The sequence below is a fragment of the Sceloporus undulatus genome, chromosome 1 (genome assembly GCF_019175285.1).
Source record: "Sceloporus undulatus isolate JIND9_A2432 ecotype Alabama chromosome 1, SceUnd_v1.1, whole genome shotgun sequence".
NCBI classification, from domain to species: domain Eukaryota; kingdom Metazoa; phylum Chordata; class Lepidosauria; order Squamata; family Phrynosomatidae; genus Sceloporus; species Sceloporus undulatus.
The window spans coordinates 196,231,089-196,247,515 of NC_056522.1; the positions used below are offsets into that span (position 1 = coordinate 196,231,089).

The window sequence follows — 16,427 nt, forward strand, 5'->3', positions numbered from 1 at the left end:
AAGCTACAGGAAAAGAGATTCCACCTCAACATTAGGAAGAACTTTCTGACAGTAAGGGCTGTTCGACAGTGGAACAAACTCCCTCGGAGGGTGATAGAGTCTTCTTCCTTGGAGGTCTTTAAACAGAGGCTGGATGGCCATCTGTCGGGGATGCTTTGATTTGATTTCCTGCATGGCAGGGGGTTGGACTGGATGCCCGTGCGGTCTCTTCCAACTCTATGATTCTATTCTATGATTCTATTCTATGATTCTATTTTATGATTCTTTCTTCTGCCCAATTCTTCACTTCAACTTTTATTTTTAAACAAAATGAAAACCTTGCTTTCAAACAGGTGACCAACCATCAAAACAAAACAATAGGGTTTTCCACACCTGAAACATTTTGAGACATTTCTCAAGATACAAATAGGGTGACCTTTGAAGATAGTTTGGAAGTGATGGAAAATACTGGGAAGTGTGAACACACAGCTGAATACTTTGGATTTAACATAAGGATTTTGAGCCTCAGAAACAACCTGTTCCTGCAAAGTTAGAACAAGCTTTGGAATTATACTTTATACAAATACAATGGAGAAAGCTATACATGATTGTGGGGGGAAGAAGAATTCATGGAAATTCCCCTACTCCTCACATGAATAGATAAGCAACCTAAGAGCAAAGCCACTATATGGTCTATGCACAGAAGTTACACTAAATAATAAGGTGGCACCAAAGGGTCAGTAGAGCCACGTGTTCTCACATCACACTGGAAAGATCTAATGCCTATAGCGTCTAGCTTTGCCATTCTACCCCATTTCACTGAACATAGCTTCCTGGGGCAGGAAAATGAAACCATGACAACAAAATGTAGTAAGCTTTGTGTTACTAGTCCTTAAACCAGGAAGGGGAAGGATGAGACACCGGGCTCCTGTTTTCAGGGGTCACCAAGAATCTGTCATATGATGTAATCTTAAAACTTGTCACTGAATAAAATATCCACATTTCCTTAGAGGGGAAAAGTCTGCAAATAAGCTTTGTATTCTTAGAACTAATCAAAGGCACGATGGATCAAACATATTCTGTGCTTTTCAGGAAACAGCTGTTCCCATCTATAAACTAACTCCTTTAAAGAAGGAACTTAAAAATTTCAACATCGTACTTACATGTGTGGTCGGAGTTCATAGAAATTTCTGTTTCTGTATTCTTCCACTTTCTCTGGTGAATAAATAGGTAGCAATCGGTATGGATTTATTGATATCACCACACTACCAATGTAAGTCTGCAGAAGAATAAGATGGACAGCAAAGTTTTAATAGTTGATATTGCAATTAATCCTACAAAATATGTGCAGCAATAATTTAATTCTACCACACCTTTTGTACAGTACTAGAAAATGTCTGTCTTAGTAAAGTCACATTACCACAAGCAATGTTTTAAAACAAGTCTACTTTCAACTCATTTCTGTTTAGATTTTGAAATTGTTACCTTACAGTAGTTAAAGCAGAGCTCATAAAAACGCACATCATCCCCAGAAGATTTTCCTCCTTTTAAAAACAAAGTGTTGTGCATGTTTCAAAAGTGTTCTGAAGTTGCTTTCAGTGGAATGCATATGCTACCTCTTCATGACTAGCATTTACAAACAAATGTATGCTCAGAATTAGGAGTGGAAGGACTCCAAAGGGATCTAGATGTGAAAGGATAGACTGTCTAAGGCTACTGGGGTTTTCACAATTTTGTTTCAAAACAAGCCAAAATATGAAGTGGTCTTTCATACATTATCTTCTAAATCCAAAACTAGGCTTTGGTGAGTTTGTCAAGATTCATTACTGGGTTGCAGCCTGATCTAAGCTGGTTGCAACAGTAGTGTTACTAACACCCTAAATATATGGTGGAAAATGAAGTAGTGCATCACCAAATACATGTTTCCATTAAAGGCAGGCCCAAAGTTTGGGGGGAAAAAATCATTCTTAATTTGAGGACGCCAGGGGCATGGATCCATTTGAGAAAAAGAGCATGATGATACACACGCACCCAGGAAAATGCACATGAACACAATTTTCAAATTAAATAGAATAAAACACCATATATTTTTGTTGAAGTTGCTTCTGCATCATGCATTTCTTAAAGTCCTTCTCTAAGGGTCTATGGATGATTGGTTAATACCTCCGGTTTAAGATTACTGTACCAGCATAACATTAATTAAAAGGGTGTTAAAAAGTTAAAATGAACACAGGATTTAAGTCATTTGTATCTTTGACACTATCAGTTTCAGAGAGAGAGAGTACAAGATATATTTTCAACAGTGGAGGAAGACACGATAGAAAACTGAAGTGCTCTAAACCATGTCAAAAATTCTGCAACTTCAAAAATTCTGCAACTTTAATTTTAATAAAATAATTTTTATTTGATGCTTGAATAAAACACATATAAACATAAACATTATACATATCCAAAGAAAACAAACAAACAGCTTCATTTATATACCGCTTCATACTGAACTAGCAGTGTCTAGGCAGTTTACAAAGTGTAAGCTAATTGCCCCCAACAATCTGGGTACTCATTTTAGTGACCTAGGAAGGATGCAAGCCTAAATTGGTCTTGAGCCCCCTTAGCTGGGATTGAACTCACAACCTTATGGTTTTTAGTGAGTGCCTGCAGTACAGGCATTTAGCCACTGTGCCACCAGGGCTCCTCAGAAAACCTAAGAAAACAAACAAACAAAAAGGCTAGGAAAAGAAAGAAAAGAGAGAGAAAGAAAGAAAGAAAGAAAGAAAAGAATAAAAGAAAATTTAAGAAATGGGAAAACCCCTCTCTACCTACCCTCCCTCCCTTCTTCCCTCCCCTATTCCCAGTCCCTAGCCCCCTACACACATACTAACAGAGGGGAAAGAAGAGGGGGGAAATGAAATAAGAAATAGAAACTTCCCACATACTCTCTAGCTATATTGTTATTAAATAATCCTATTCCCCTTTCTTAACTACTGTATGTATATCCTTATAAAGTCTAAATATATTATAGATATAGAACATATTAGTATATACCAGTATTCTAAATCTAAAGATGTTATATTTACCACATTCCATATATTAACCATTCTATCACAGTAAAAAGTGACAAAGAAAAAATAAAAAATAAAATCTACCCTAGAACCTTGTTTTCTAGCTTGTGGACCCTAACACGCTTATTTCTCCTTTTCTCTGTTTTACAAAATCTATGAATTATTTCCATACTTTTAAATATACTTCTACAAGTTTTCCCCTTAATGAATTAGTTAATTTATCAGATTGAGCTAATTCCATCACTCTTTCCAACCATTCCATACTTGTTGGGATTTTATTACTTCTCCATTTTCTCACAAAGACCTTGCTGCAGTCATTAAATAACTTATCAAAGTTCTGTGTTCCCATTCATTTTTGTCATCTAGATTTATCCTATTTAGTAAATACAATTCTGGTCTCATACTCAATTCCTTACCTAAAAATTTCCTTGCTTTCCTACACATCCACTATGAATGAGAAAATGTTCCTCTTTGTTCTTTACATTTCCAACATACATCTGATGCTTTTTTATACATCTTGGCTAATTTATCTGGAGTTAAGTGCCATTTGTTTATCATGTTTTTAAAAATCCTTTCAGGTTAAAGAAGACAAGAGCATTTCTGGATCTACCTATGGCTTACAAGAAGGAAAGTGCTATGTTACAGGTTACACTGAAGGCCTCCGTTGCTCAGTATGACAAGACATAACCTCCTGCCAAAGAACTCTTCATATTTACTAACACTGAAGGGCAATTTAGCAGAACTTCATGTTTTACAAAAATACTGAAAAGGCAGCATGACTTCATCTCTCATGACTGAGTGGTAAGAGAAAAAAACTGCTGGAAGCGAATATAGAAGTATTGCTATTTGATACCATATAATTAGCAAAGGTCGCATGAAGCCAAAGAAAAAGTCCTGAAGCAACCACCCCACAAACACATGCACGCACACATTATTTAAGAAGGAAACTTCTCTTTAAGCAGCATAAGTTAATTTTCAACATCGTAAATGAAGTATAATGCAAAAGTGGATTGAATACTATATAGCAAACTCCTTTCTTTGTAATTAAGCTTCTTTGATATTCTGAGAGCAAGAAACCAGCTGTTCATCAGGGTGCTCCATATCTAGTATGCCAAATCTTAAAATAACCAATATTTTCAAAGGTCAAAGAGCTACACCCAGACAAAGATATACATATGAAAGCTCATGTTTAAGATAAAATATGTCAAGATATTGTTGTCTGGGTTGGGCAGAACTCAGGATTCTTTGCCTCTAAAGCCTGCTTTTCCTCCACCCAGCCCCATTACTCTAGTTCTGCTATCCTCATTTTATGCTTTCACTCAAAACTTAACCTCACATTCTGGTCCTTGTACTGAGAACTGGAGTGGAGGAGCAGACACCAGGGAGGAAAAAGAACTTTCCCACACTACATCTTCCATCCCACCAGGACTCCAATATAAACAAGGAGAAACTAGTGAATTCATTCCTTCAGCATGGAATGAGTGCTATTGCATTCCAGTGATGAAAACAGAACTCCTGGAGTACTGAGAGTGGGGGAAGGAGGGGAGAAAAAGGCCATGGCATCCAAAGGATTAGAATATCCTCATCCCACTGTGTGTTCTTACGCCGCTGCTATTTTAAAGTGAAGCCCCAAAGGACTAGTCTCATGATTAAAGCACAGGAAAAAAGCAGACGATTATCAGGATTCCATTCTCTAGTTTACTACAGGACTGTTATGAGCTTGGACAGGAATTAAGTAAGTGCTCTGAATGGGCAGAACAGCATTAGAAATGACAATACCCCAAAACCAATTGCAGAACATTTCAACCTTCCTGGACAAACAGTAATGGGCCTACAGGTCTCAGTTCTTGAACAAAAATTTTACAAAGGGAAACTAGAAAGAAAAACAACTGAAGTGTTGTATGAAGTCACAAATTCCAATCCATTTGCAGAGGCATTAACAAAAACAATGTCCTCATAGTGTACTACATATATTAATACAAGAGTCCATACATAAACAAAAGGAATCTTTTCAGAGAAAGTTTTGAACTCTAGGAAACTACAGTGGACCCTTGATTTACATGGGGGATCCGTTCCAGACACCACCACCACACGTAAGAAAAATACCGTGGGAGCTCAATTCCCATTGTCTTCAATGGCAGTGTGCTCTTGCCATTCATCGAATGGGAGATTGCCATCCATGTGACATCAAGTCCGCATATGGCAAGCCCACATATGGTGTGGGTACCTTGTGATTTCTGGTAAGCAGATTTATTGCCTTTATACATCAACACTAACTACCCACTGTAAAGATCTGAAAGATCTGTATCCCTGTGCCCAGACCTTAGGAAATTTAGGACAAGATGATTTGCATCTTTCTGGATCTTATTACATTCTGTCCCACTCCCATAACTATGTAAATAAGCTTTATAACATGAGGATTTAATATCACTCTATTCTACATCTGAAGAAGTGGATTTATATCCATGAAAGCTCATGCTAAGATAAAAATTACTTGGGGCTGGAACAGATGGCCCTGAAGGGGTGGCTTGAAGCCGTCCAAGCACAAAACAGATTGGGGCCACGGCAAACATGCTGCAGCCCCAATCCGCCTTGAACCTGGCCAAAATAGGAGTGGGAAAGATCTGCTCCTGTTAGGGGCAGGAAATAGGTGGCTTTCCTGGCCCTGCCACAGCCCCAGGGCAGCTTCAAGACACTCTGGCAGTGTGTGGCATGTAAACGTTGAGAGGCCGGAGCACCTTGAAGCTGCCCACATCTGGGCAGCCACCTGGCTTCCAGCTGGCTTCTAATGTTTTCAGAGCATGTGGCATATAAACGCCACGCTCCCAAGATACCTGGAAGCAGGTATGATGGGTGAATAGGTGTCACGTGCCTTCAAGTCACCTGTTGACTTATAGCAACCCAATGAATTTCAGAATTTTCTTAGAAAAACAACACTCAGACCAATAGAAAGAAAATCAATTCATTTGAGAAGTAGTGCTGGAGAAGAGTGTTAAGGATACCAGGTGAGTCAGTACAGTGTAGTGGTTTGAGTGTTAGATTATTATTCTGAAGAGCATGGTTCAATTCCCCACTTGGCCATGAAAACCAAAGGACTGACCTTGGGCAAGTCACACTCCCTCAGCCTCAGACAGCAACGGCCAACCCCCTCTGAAGAAACTTGTCAAGAAAACCCTGTGATAGATATACCTTATGCTGGCCATAAATCAGAAATGATTTAAAGGCAAACAACAACTCTGGAGAAGAGTTCAAAGATATAGCCATGTTAGTCTGTAGAATAAGTGTGCAGAGAGATCTTGTAGCACCTTTGAGACTAACTGATGCATCTGAGGAAGTAAGCTGAAGTATACGAAAGCTCATGCTGCCAGTTTCTTTCTTTCAGTTAGTCTCAAAGGTGCTACAAGATCTCTGGACAAGAGTGTTAAGGATACCATGGATGACAAACAAATAGGTTCTAGAAAACAGGGATGTAGCCAGGATTTTAGGAAGGGGGGGGGTCCAGACTAAGTGCCACCATTATATTGGGGCTTGGGTGTGGTGGCGCAGCCGCACGCACCATTCATTTTTTCTAACAGAAGGGGGGGTCTGGACCCCAAGAACCCCCCCCCCCCTTGGCTACGTCCCTGTAGAAAAGATTAAGCCTTAACTCTCCCTGGAAGTCAAGATGATTCAATTGAGGTTGTCATACTTTGGACACATTAAGAGAACTTACTACACTTACTAGAAAAGACAATTTGTGCTAAGAAAGACGGATGGCAGTAGAAAGAGAGGTTGTTCATACACCAGGTGGATAAGACTCAAGCAGAGAAACCACAGTCCTGAGCCTACAGGACCTCGCAGAGCAATTGAGGAAAGAGGGGCTTGGAAGGATCTCATTCATGAGGTGACTATGAGTCAAAGGTGACTCAAAGGTACCTAAACACAACAAAGGTTAGTGAAGAACTACAAAGCAGTAGATCTGATTTCTGCAGGACGAACACTGACTTAAGTTGCTGGGAATCTAACGTTGCTTATGTGATTCCTTCTGGACTACCACAATACTGGCTGTGCATGCATACTTGTAAACAGATTACAAAGGCAGCTAAAGTTTCCTGTACACTCTCCTGCAACAAATGTTTTTCACAGGAGAATCTAACTATGAAAATGCCAGGTTCATTTAGCTAGGAAGGCTAAATAAAACTGTAAGACAAGATAAGCCTTTCTTTGGAGGAAAGATGCTCCAACTGCTTTACCTATTGTGAGAAGAAAGGGAAAGAGGGTTCTTCCGTAAGTGGAATTTTCCTTCTGTGAACAGAAGCCTGTCCCATTCATGGAACTTATTTCTAGATTGAGCCCATAAAGCTCAACATAAATTATGCACAAACATTTAAACACTGAAGTTATATACTATACACAATACAACATTTGAAGAAAGGGGTAAATTGTGTTTTTTTTTCATGAATTATTTTGTGAAAATACTAATACTTCTGAACTAACAACATGGATGTTTGATTTCCATTTCATGAAGAAAATACTGTCCTGCTCAGTATTTACCAGGCTTTGCTGCTAGAAACTCCTTGGTAGGCATACCCCTAGCCAGCAAAGCACTGAGCATGTTTAAAAGTACTAATGTCGATGAGATTAAGCGAAATTAAATCTGCACTAGATTGTGGCTCTGCCCTTCAAGTTAGGTGACCTCGCTCTGTGTCCTTGCTTCTAAACACACAGAATCAGGCAGACATATGGCTTGCATCAACAAATCATTTTATGCTGCTATTTCTATTACCACACCCCAAATGAATGAGTAGTCCTAAATGACTTCCACTAAGCTCCTGTCAGCTTTCCCCTTGAAGTCAATTTAAAGGTTATTCTGGAATGTTTTCAATTTTATAAGCCAGCAGTTAAAATTCCATCAATATTCAGAGGCCAGTACAGGCCTCAAAATGCTCTTTGGTGACTAGTACTAATGTGATTTTTTTCATACAGACAGATTTCTCAAAGCAGTACTTATTTAGTCAGGCTTACACTATAAACAGGTCATGTTTTGTAATTTTCTAAGAATACAAACCCAATAAATTCTTCATATACAACAGAAAATAAAACGGGGTCAAAAAACAAAGTAAAATAAAAATATTTAACCATCTAGAAATGGGAAAGTTCTATCGTTTCATAAAATACCATGAAACAAGAACAGAGGTAAAGTATGATAAACATGTTTCAGCCCTATGAGTCTTTTTCAGCAGTTACAGACTCTGGGACTATACAAACAGGCAGCTAAATGCTGCTGCAGCAGCCACACACTGCAGCACCGATCCGTGCCCCAAAAGAAGTTGCTTTGGGCAACTTCCTGGAAGGGGCACCATAATTGCTGCAGTGTGGCATTATGACGCCCCTTGTGTGCAGCACTGTTTGGGCGGTGCACACGAAAGACATCATCATGACGCTCCCCATGTAAATGGGCATGCACCAGTATGGTGCCCCAGTGGAGGAAGAAGGTCTTGGAGCGTGTGAACACTCAATCCTTCTTCACCCCAGCATGCAGTCAGGCCGGCACAAAGTGCCGGTCTGTATTGACTCTCTGTCATTGATGTATACAGCACAGTACACAGAATCAGCCCAAATTCAATTTGTACTTGTAGCAAGAACTAGAGAGTTTTGTAATCTTGTAAGCCACCTTGTGAAGGCAGGGTACCTGGAAAAGTGAGTTTTAAAAAACACAACAAAAAACACTAAAATAAATTCTAAAAGAGCTACTTTGAAATTATGGAAACAGAACTCTACCTATCATTTAAATTTGATTTTCTAGAACTCTTCATCTCTACTTCTTTAATATCAGAGGCACCCATATACACCACAACCACAAACTCTTAGCCAGCATTCTTAGTTCGCTCATCTGGGAGTTTCATATATTTGCAACTTTTCCACCAGCCAAGATAACATATGTAAATGCATATTAGACAGTTATTATGGCTACGCGCAGGTATTCATGTAAGCAAAACCGACTGACAAGATTTGAATATCTCCTTGCTGACTCAATAGTAACATATGCTCAAGTTGAGAGAACACTATAGGCCACCTACTTACCAGTAGACAAGCATTCCCCCCACACACTAGATTTTGGTCTTCACTATATCTACACTAATTACACACACACACACCATTTTCTTATTCAAAGTCAATGCTCAAAAAGCCAAAAGAAATTAAGGCACAGGACGAATTGCTTCCTCACTCCTGTAGATCATAAAGATTATGTAAAGAAAGCATATCTGCATTAATGTAAGTTCTGGCTGCAAAGAGACTTTAAAAATTTGGAGAGCAGTGCTTTGTGACGTGGTTCTTTCCTTGACCAAGAGAAGAGCAGTGGCTGCTTATCAGGACAGGTGCTGGAGGCTGGGGAGGATTGTGAAAGAAAAAGGAGCAAACAAAATCAAGCGTTTATCACTCTGGCATCCATCTATCTATCTACTGGATTTATATCCCACCTTTCTATGGGCTCACCTAGTCCCAGGGTGCCTGCACTCTCAGCAAGAGTTCTATGTATGGCCAATGCTAATAATGCAATTGCTACAACCAGTACATTCTGCATGCAATTTTCTTCCTCATTTCCCACAGTGATGTAGACTCGAGACAATTTACTCAGATTCAAGTCGGATTTAAGTCACTATTATGACTCAACTTGTATTCAACTCGGCAATAAATGATGCTGTAACTTAACTCAACTTGCCACATGTATATATTTAGTGACTGACTTGCTGGCCTTGGTTCAGAAACATAACATATTCATCCGTCTTTCACGCCCAGCTCATCTTACCTTCCCTAACTGCACCACTGCCACAACCTTTTCTGCTCACACACGCGTGCCATCACAGTCTCCCTTTTCTACCATTGCCGGGCATGGATAGAATTCGCTTCCCCTTCCATAACACCATGTGCACACTCCCATCACCACTCTCCTCCTTTTCTTCCTCATGGTCACTCTTCACTGCCTTCCATTCATCATCGAGTCCATATATACACATGCGTGCACGCACACATGCACACTCTGCCATGTCTATTCTCTCACCCCATCCAAGGCTGAAGGAAAACAATGAAAGAGATGAAGCAGAGGAGGAAGAACTGCATGTGGGCTGAGGTCACATGTCTGGTAAAAGGAGAGAGGAGGGTGAAGGAGGACAGTGGCACATCACAGACAATGCCCCTGTCTACATGGATCGTTGTTGTTGTTGTTGTTGTTGAAGGGGACATGCTGATGGAAGAAGGAGAAAGCCTATACCAACAACACAGGCTCCTTTCCCACACACACATTATTTTTTTAGAAGCAGGAAGGGTATTGGTATTAGCTCTTTGGATGGATGTTTGGTCTCTGCTTTCTAATTCATTTTATATGTGGAGCAGTTGCATCTTTTTAAGTGTGGCATAGTGGGTTGAGTGTTAGACAAGGACTCTGCAGAACAGGGTTCCAGTCCCTGTTCAACAATGGAAATCCACTGGGTGAATAATGGGCAAGTCACACTCTCTTAGCCTCAGAGGGAGGCAAGGGCAACCCCCGCTGAAGACATTTTGCCAAGAAAAGGGTCAACTTAGGGTTATCATAAGTTGGAGACAACTTGAAGGCACACAACAACAACAACAACAGCAACAGCAACAGAGAAAAAGCAGGCTTTGATTACAAATGTATACAGATACTTAAAAAAAATCTTCATTGCGTGAAATATCTTCATATAGGGGTCACTGAAGCAGTGTTTTTCTTAGGCTGTCTGATGTGGAAGACCAACAACCAATGATGTAGACTTGAGTCAACTGATTCGTATTCAAGTCAATTCAATGACTCCACCCCACACACACCACCACCACCACCCCCTCCTTTTTTCCTGTTAAAAGTTGGCTCCAAGATTTGAGACCTGACTTGAAAATACCTTGCAAAGACTTGAGACTTGACTTGAGACTTGGAGTAAAAGATTTGAATACATAGTTGCCAAACCATGTGCACTCTATGTATACCTAAGAAGCTACACAAAACTTCATGCAACTGGAGAAGTAAGCTACAATCCAGAAAAACCCACAGTGTAATAAAATGGCTAGTATTTAAAGTACCACTGTCTCTTTATAATTTCTGCTGCCTCTCTAGAAATTCTTGCCAGTACAAACCTGGTAAAGGAGGAGAGGCCAAAAAGATGAGACCCTGCTCATACCTGGAAAGATTACCAAGGGGAAACTGTAACAGGCTAATGATTCTGAGGTCCATATTGCAGCAATATATTTAGTACAGCAATTTAAAAGATAAAAAATGTTCTGTGCAAGTTTCTGATACATCTATGTTAGAAAAAATATTTTCCAAAACATTTTTTTCAAAAGGTTAAATCACTGACACAATCAGCATGTTGCTGGCGATGGGGTGAAGCAGGGGAGGTACATAAGGTTTCAGACTGACCAAATCTTACCCCAAAGGTTTTCCTGATAACATTGTCAGGAGTTGTTACCAGGGCTATGGAGTCAGGATGGGAAGCAATTTTGGGACTCTGGCTTCAAAATTAAAACTTATAACGTATGTGAAATGTATCATTTTATACTTAACAAAATAAACATATTTTGTGCTCTATCAATATAAGTAGCCTGATGAATCACATGTGGTGATGAAATGCCTTGTGCTACCATTTTGGCACAGTAAGTTTGCTATTACTAATTACTATACATATGCCAGTGACAGAGAAGTCAGTCAAACAGTAGAAAAATAGAGGAGTTGGAGTAAAAGGTTCAGCATACCAATTCCACAGGAAAATTTAGAAATCAAGCGCTGCAGCAGATTTTTTAAAATTACCATGATTCATTTCCAGATTAAAAAATGGGTTTCCCAGTAGTGAAGAAACCCCATCACAAAGAATATTAGAGCAGCAAGACTTTCATGCTCTACTTTGCTTGTTTGTCAATGTTCCAAAAGGTTGTGAAGGAACTGTTCGGCGAATAAACAGAAAATTAGAAAACGAGGAGAATACTGCAGAAAAATATTCATTTTCTCCAGTACCAGGAAGAAAAGTACAGTAATGATTTGCCCTGGCATTTGAGGATGAAATAATACAGATATACATCCCTAGCTGTAGATGACAAAGTGGTCCCAGGTCCAGTCTCTACCATTTCTTGGTTGGGCTAGGAAAGATTGTTGTCTGAAAATGTGGAGAGCCATTGTCAGTCTTTGTAAACTGCTTTGAGTTAGGAAGACAAAATGTTTGACTCAGTGTAGGGCAGTTTCCATGATTCCCATGCCTGTGTTACCACTTGCTGAATCTGTGACAACACTGGAGTGTAAGGAACCATAGTGTTAACTTCCTCCCGAGTCATTTGATGAGTCTATGGGCTGGTACACACCTCCATAAAGTGGTGTGCTGCCAGCAATACTAGGGTTAGTGAGCTCACACCAACCGCACACTCCCTAACCCTAGTCCGTGGCAGTGCCGGCATCATGGCAGCCTCCCATCCACATGGGGACCGCCATGATGCCGGCACTGCCATGCAGCATCCCCAGAGCTGCGCAGGGAAGCACCATCATAAGGGCTGTAATGCAGCCCTTATGACGTTTCAGGAAGGAGCTGTATTTCGCAGCTCCTGCCTACAGTGGCTCATTCCTGCAGCAACTACACGGCCACGGGAACAATCCTGAGGGGAAAGGGGCCGCCCCTTTCTCATCCCTGGCTGTCCAGGTGTCCGGGGGCATGAAACCCCAAGGACATCCCTTTTCCGGGCTATTTTGCCACTTCTCCGTGGACCAGAAAATGCCCAATTGGGGCTGCAGGGCTGCGGGTGAGGTTGCCCTGGCCCCAATCCAGTGTGAAAATTGGGGCGGTCTGTACCGGGCCCATGTTACATTGCTATGTTACATTGTAGGAAGAAGCTGAATTTTTTCTGGTTAAAAATCAGAAGCAGTCTTTGGAGGTTTAAAATATGTATACTTAAAGGACTTCTTTCTTTTAAAAAAAAATGCTAAATAGTCTTCCAAAAACAGTACTGCAAAAACACTCATGCTTAGTAAAAACAGGAAGTTTTAACCCACTGGAGATTTGCAGTTCTGATTTTTCCTTGTGAATATAAAACTACTAAGGATTCTTCCAAAATCAGCCTTGCAAATGCACTCATCCTCACCAAAACCATGGCAACACAGTCATTTTAGCAACCAATTACTTTAGAATGTCTAGAAAAATGGTCCCTTTTATTACTATTATATCTTCCTAAAGACTGTTCTTCCTTAATAGATGCTCTTACCACTCTCCTTTTAAGAAAAAATCTTAAAGAGGGTGGATTATGTTTAAACTGTTAGTTAATATGCAATAAACACCCATTAACACTTCTGATAGGGAATTAGGATGTATTCAGGATGTTCTGAATGTGTAGAGCCAACTTCAAACTATATAAGCAAAAGATGTCTACAGCCTAATGAGAGTGACAGACATTAATGCAATTAACAGATCTGCTATACCACTTTGAACCCAAGCTTAAAGCGTTACTTTTAAAAAGTCATATGTTACATTGCTTGCTCAAAGCCCACCTCTTAGCATCATCAGAATCACAAGGTGTTTTGAAATTAACTGCCCCAGCCCACTAAAACTGGTATAACAAGCAAAATTTTGTTACTCATTACATGTGCATATACAGTAACAGCTTCAATAATCATAACATTACTTTGTGAAAGAGTCATTGTTAACCTCTTGTCTACCTCAGATAAATTCATGACATGTACTGCCTTTACTCTCATCTCTCCTTCAAACCCTGGTTTCAAACATTAAGAGAAAAACCAGTTAATGATGTCTCAGGCATAATGCTGCTACATAAAATTACAAAAAGGAATAATTTGCACAAGGAATACAGCATAAGCACTTCCAGTGAGCTCCTAATATACTATGACTGTGCCATTGGGAGTATTACATCTCCATAGGACCTAAATCAGGCGAACAGGAGAAGGTGAAAAGAATCTGATTGATCAAATTTTCTACAAAGACATTCATTGTAAACCATAGCTAATTAAGCAATTGTATCCAAGTTTAAAATGCCCAGTAATCATTTTATATAAAGTCACAATAATCCGCCCATACCAGCATAAGCAGCAAGCTACTATTCTGTTACCTTCAGTTTACCTTTATAAACATACCCATTGCAATTTTTATATTGTATTTTTATATATGTGACTGAGGCTTTAAGATGGACAGCTTACATTGGGTTTTCCTTCATAAAGCCTCAATTTATGGACCATGCAAAATTACAACATAAGTTTAAAATAGTCTGTTCAATGCAATTAATAAATATTTGGCAGGATGTAATTTAAAATTCTGTTGGTTTGACCTATGGCCTGTACCAATTTCTAGGGCATGTTAACACTGATGGGAAAACTCATACCCACTTCGTAGTCACAACACATTTTTCTGCAGTGACCCCATTAATGCCATATTCACCATGTCAAGCTCAGAGTAACCCACCACACATCTCCCTCAGGTGAACTCGTATTTGTTATAAAAGGGCAGTCGTATGATGATCATGTGTCCTACACACCACTGTATTTTCAGCCACACAGCTGTGTCTGCACTACTACACATATGAGTACCCAGATTGTCCAGACAAATGTGGGGTAAAAGACAGTTCTTGTTTTAATTGGAATTTTTAGCAAAAGAGTCACATTGCCTGCAAATCTTCACAAAAGTTATGTGGCTGGGTCGCAATGGCTATGAAATGAGTACTTATTTTTTGGCCAATGTAAACATGCACTTAGACTGGCCCATGCTGCAGACTTATCACAGGGATAGAGTGGGTACATGTGTAAGGGGGAGTGATAGACCATATACACCAGGGGTGGTGAAAGCTCTAGGAGTCCAGGGATCAGTTTTTGACACACACATAGAGCACACATTGGGTCTTGTTAAAGGCCACACCAGTATCAAAGTCCAAAACTAAAATTCCACTGCCAAGATTGTAAAATCTTAGGAGAACAGCAGGATTAAAATTCAATGAAATACCACCAGATATAAAAGTGAGGGAGTAGAACTGTTTGAGGTCTTAATATTTATTTTCAGTTTTTGTTGTTGTTGTTGTTTTAACAGGCAGTAGCATGGGACAAAGCTCAAAATATAAATAGTATTAGGGATCCTTCCAAACTGCCAGAGGCAAAGCCAAAGTGCTGAGATGCAGAATTGGGGTGAGGCATATGGCTGGAAAGGAGTGGCAAAGGCCATTCCAGCCACAATCAAGCCAGGACCATGGTGACCACATGGCCTGCTCTCAAAGCAGGCAGCCACCTGTGGTCCCAACTCATGCTGCCCAGGAGCTGGATTAAAACAGCTTTTTTTTTTTTGCAGTGGCTTTGGGCTTCCTTTGGCAGCCTTGGAACAGCTTCTGGCCACTTTGGGAGCATGAGTCATCCAAACACCATGCCCTCAAAGCATCTGGAAGCTGCTTCTTGTGGCTCGTGTTTCCAAGCCAAGGAGTAATGTTTCACAGAAGATTTAGTTAATCCCATGCTTTGAAATCTCATTTTAAAAAAAAATGTTTGGAAATGTATTTGGTAAGATGCTCACAGAAGACAAAGCTCTAATAGGTGCCATTTACCCTTTAATGCAGAGGGTGTCTCCTTCTGTCCCTGCTGACTCCTGGACTAAGCATCAGCCCCACCTCTCAGTCTGCTACTGCTTCTAATGAATATTTATCATACTCTGATAATGATGGTATTTTATTACACATTTTGTCATCTTGGAACTGCTTCACTGAATTGATTAGCTTTGGGCTTTTAAAAAAATATAAACTAGGGAAATATTACATACAGCGACATAACAGAGCAGTTTGTAATAAAGCATGATGAAAAACAACAATATAAAGTATAATTTTTGTTTTATGTTTTCTATTATTGTTTTTGATCATGCTTTGTTATGAACTGCTCTGAGTCTAATATTTACACAAGGAAATGGTATACAAATAAAAGTGATGATTAGAAGCAGTGGCTTTGAATCCAACATACCCAGGAGCTTTTGCTTCAACTGCTATATCCTGTATGACTACTAAGTGCAGTGCCACAGGTAACACTCTTGACAGATATCCCAACAGACAAGGACCTCTTTTCTTTGGAGACTTGGCAGAAGCCTAAATTTATACAGCACTACATCTTTCTTGCTTTTTTTTAACCTGTGCTGGTGACAAGAAGTTTACAGTACAGACAGTGAGAAACTGAGTCTGAGCTACTTCTAGCCTTTTTTTAAAAATGAATTTTCCCTTGCTTCTTTTTTTAAAAATCTCAGCTATGAGCATTAATACTGGACTAAAAAGGGGGAGTGGGGAGAAAGTGTAAAACCATGAAAATGTTGCCAAGAACTGTTACAATTACTTGCTTAAATCCAGTCCCTACTCCCAACTACCATAGAACCCATAAACTATGGGATT

General features: G+C 39.8%; 1 protein-coding gene across 9 annotated transcripts in view; it reads right to left on the reverse strand.

Annotated features, from left to right (window-relative positions):
* Window positions 1-16,427, reverse strand: part of MYO1B (myosin IB) — a 153,912-nt gene that overhangs the window by 99,252 nt on the left and 38,233 nt on the right. For all 9 annotated transcript variants that reach the window (XM_042445911.1, XM_042445910.1, XM_042445905.1 and 6 more), the window contains one exon: window positions 1,143-1,258. In XM_042445911.1, coding sequence (XP_042301845.1) covers window positions 1,143-1,258 — 116 coding nt within the window. The remainder of the gene's footprint in view (window positions 1-1,142; window positions 1,259-16,427) is intronic.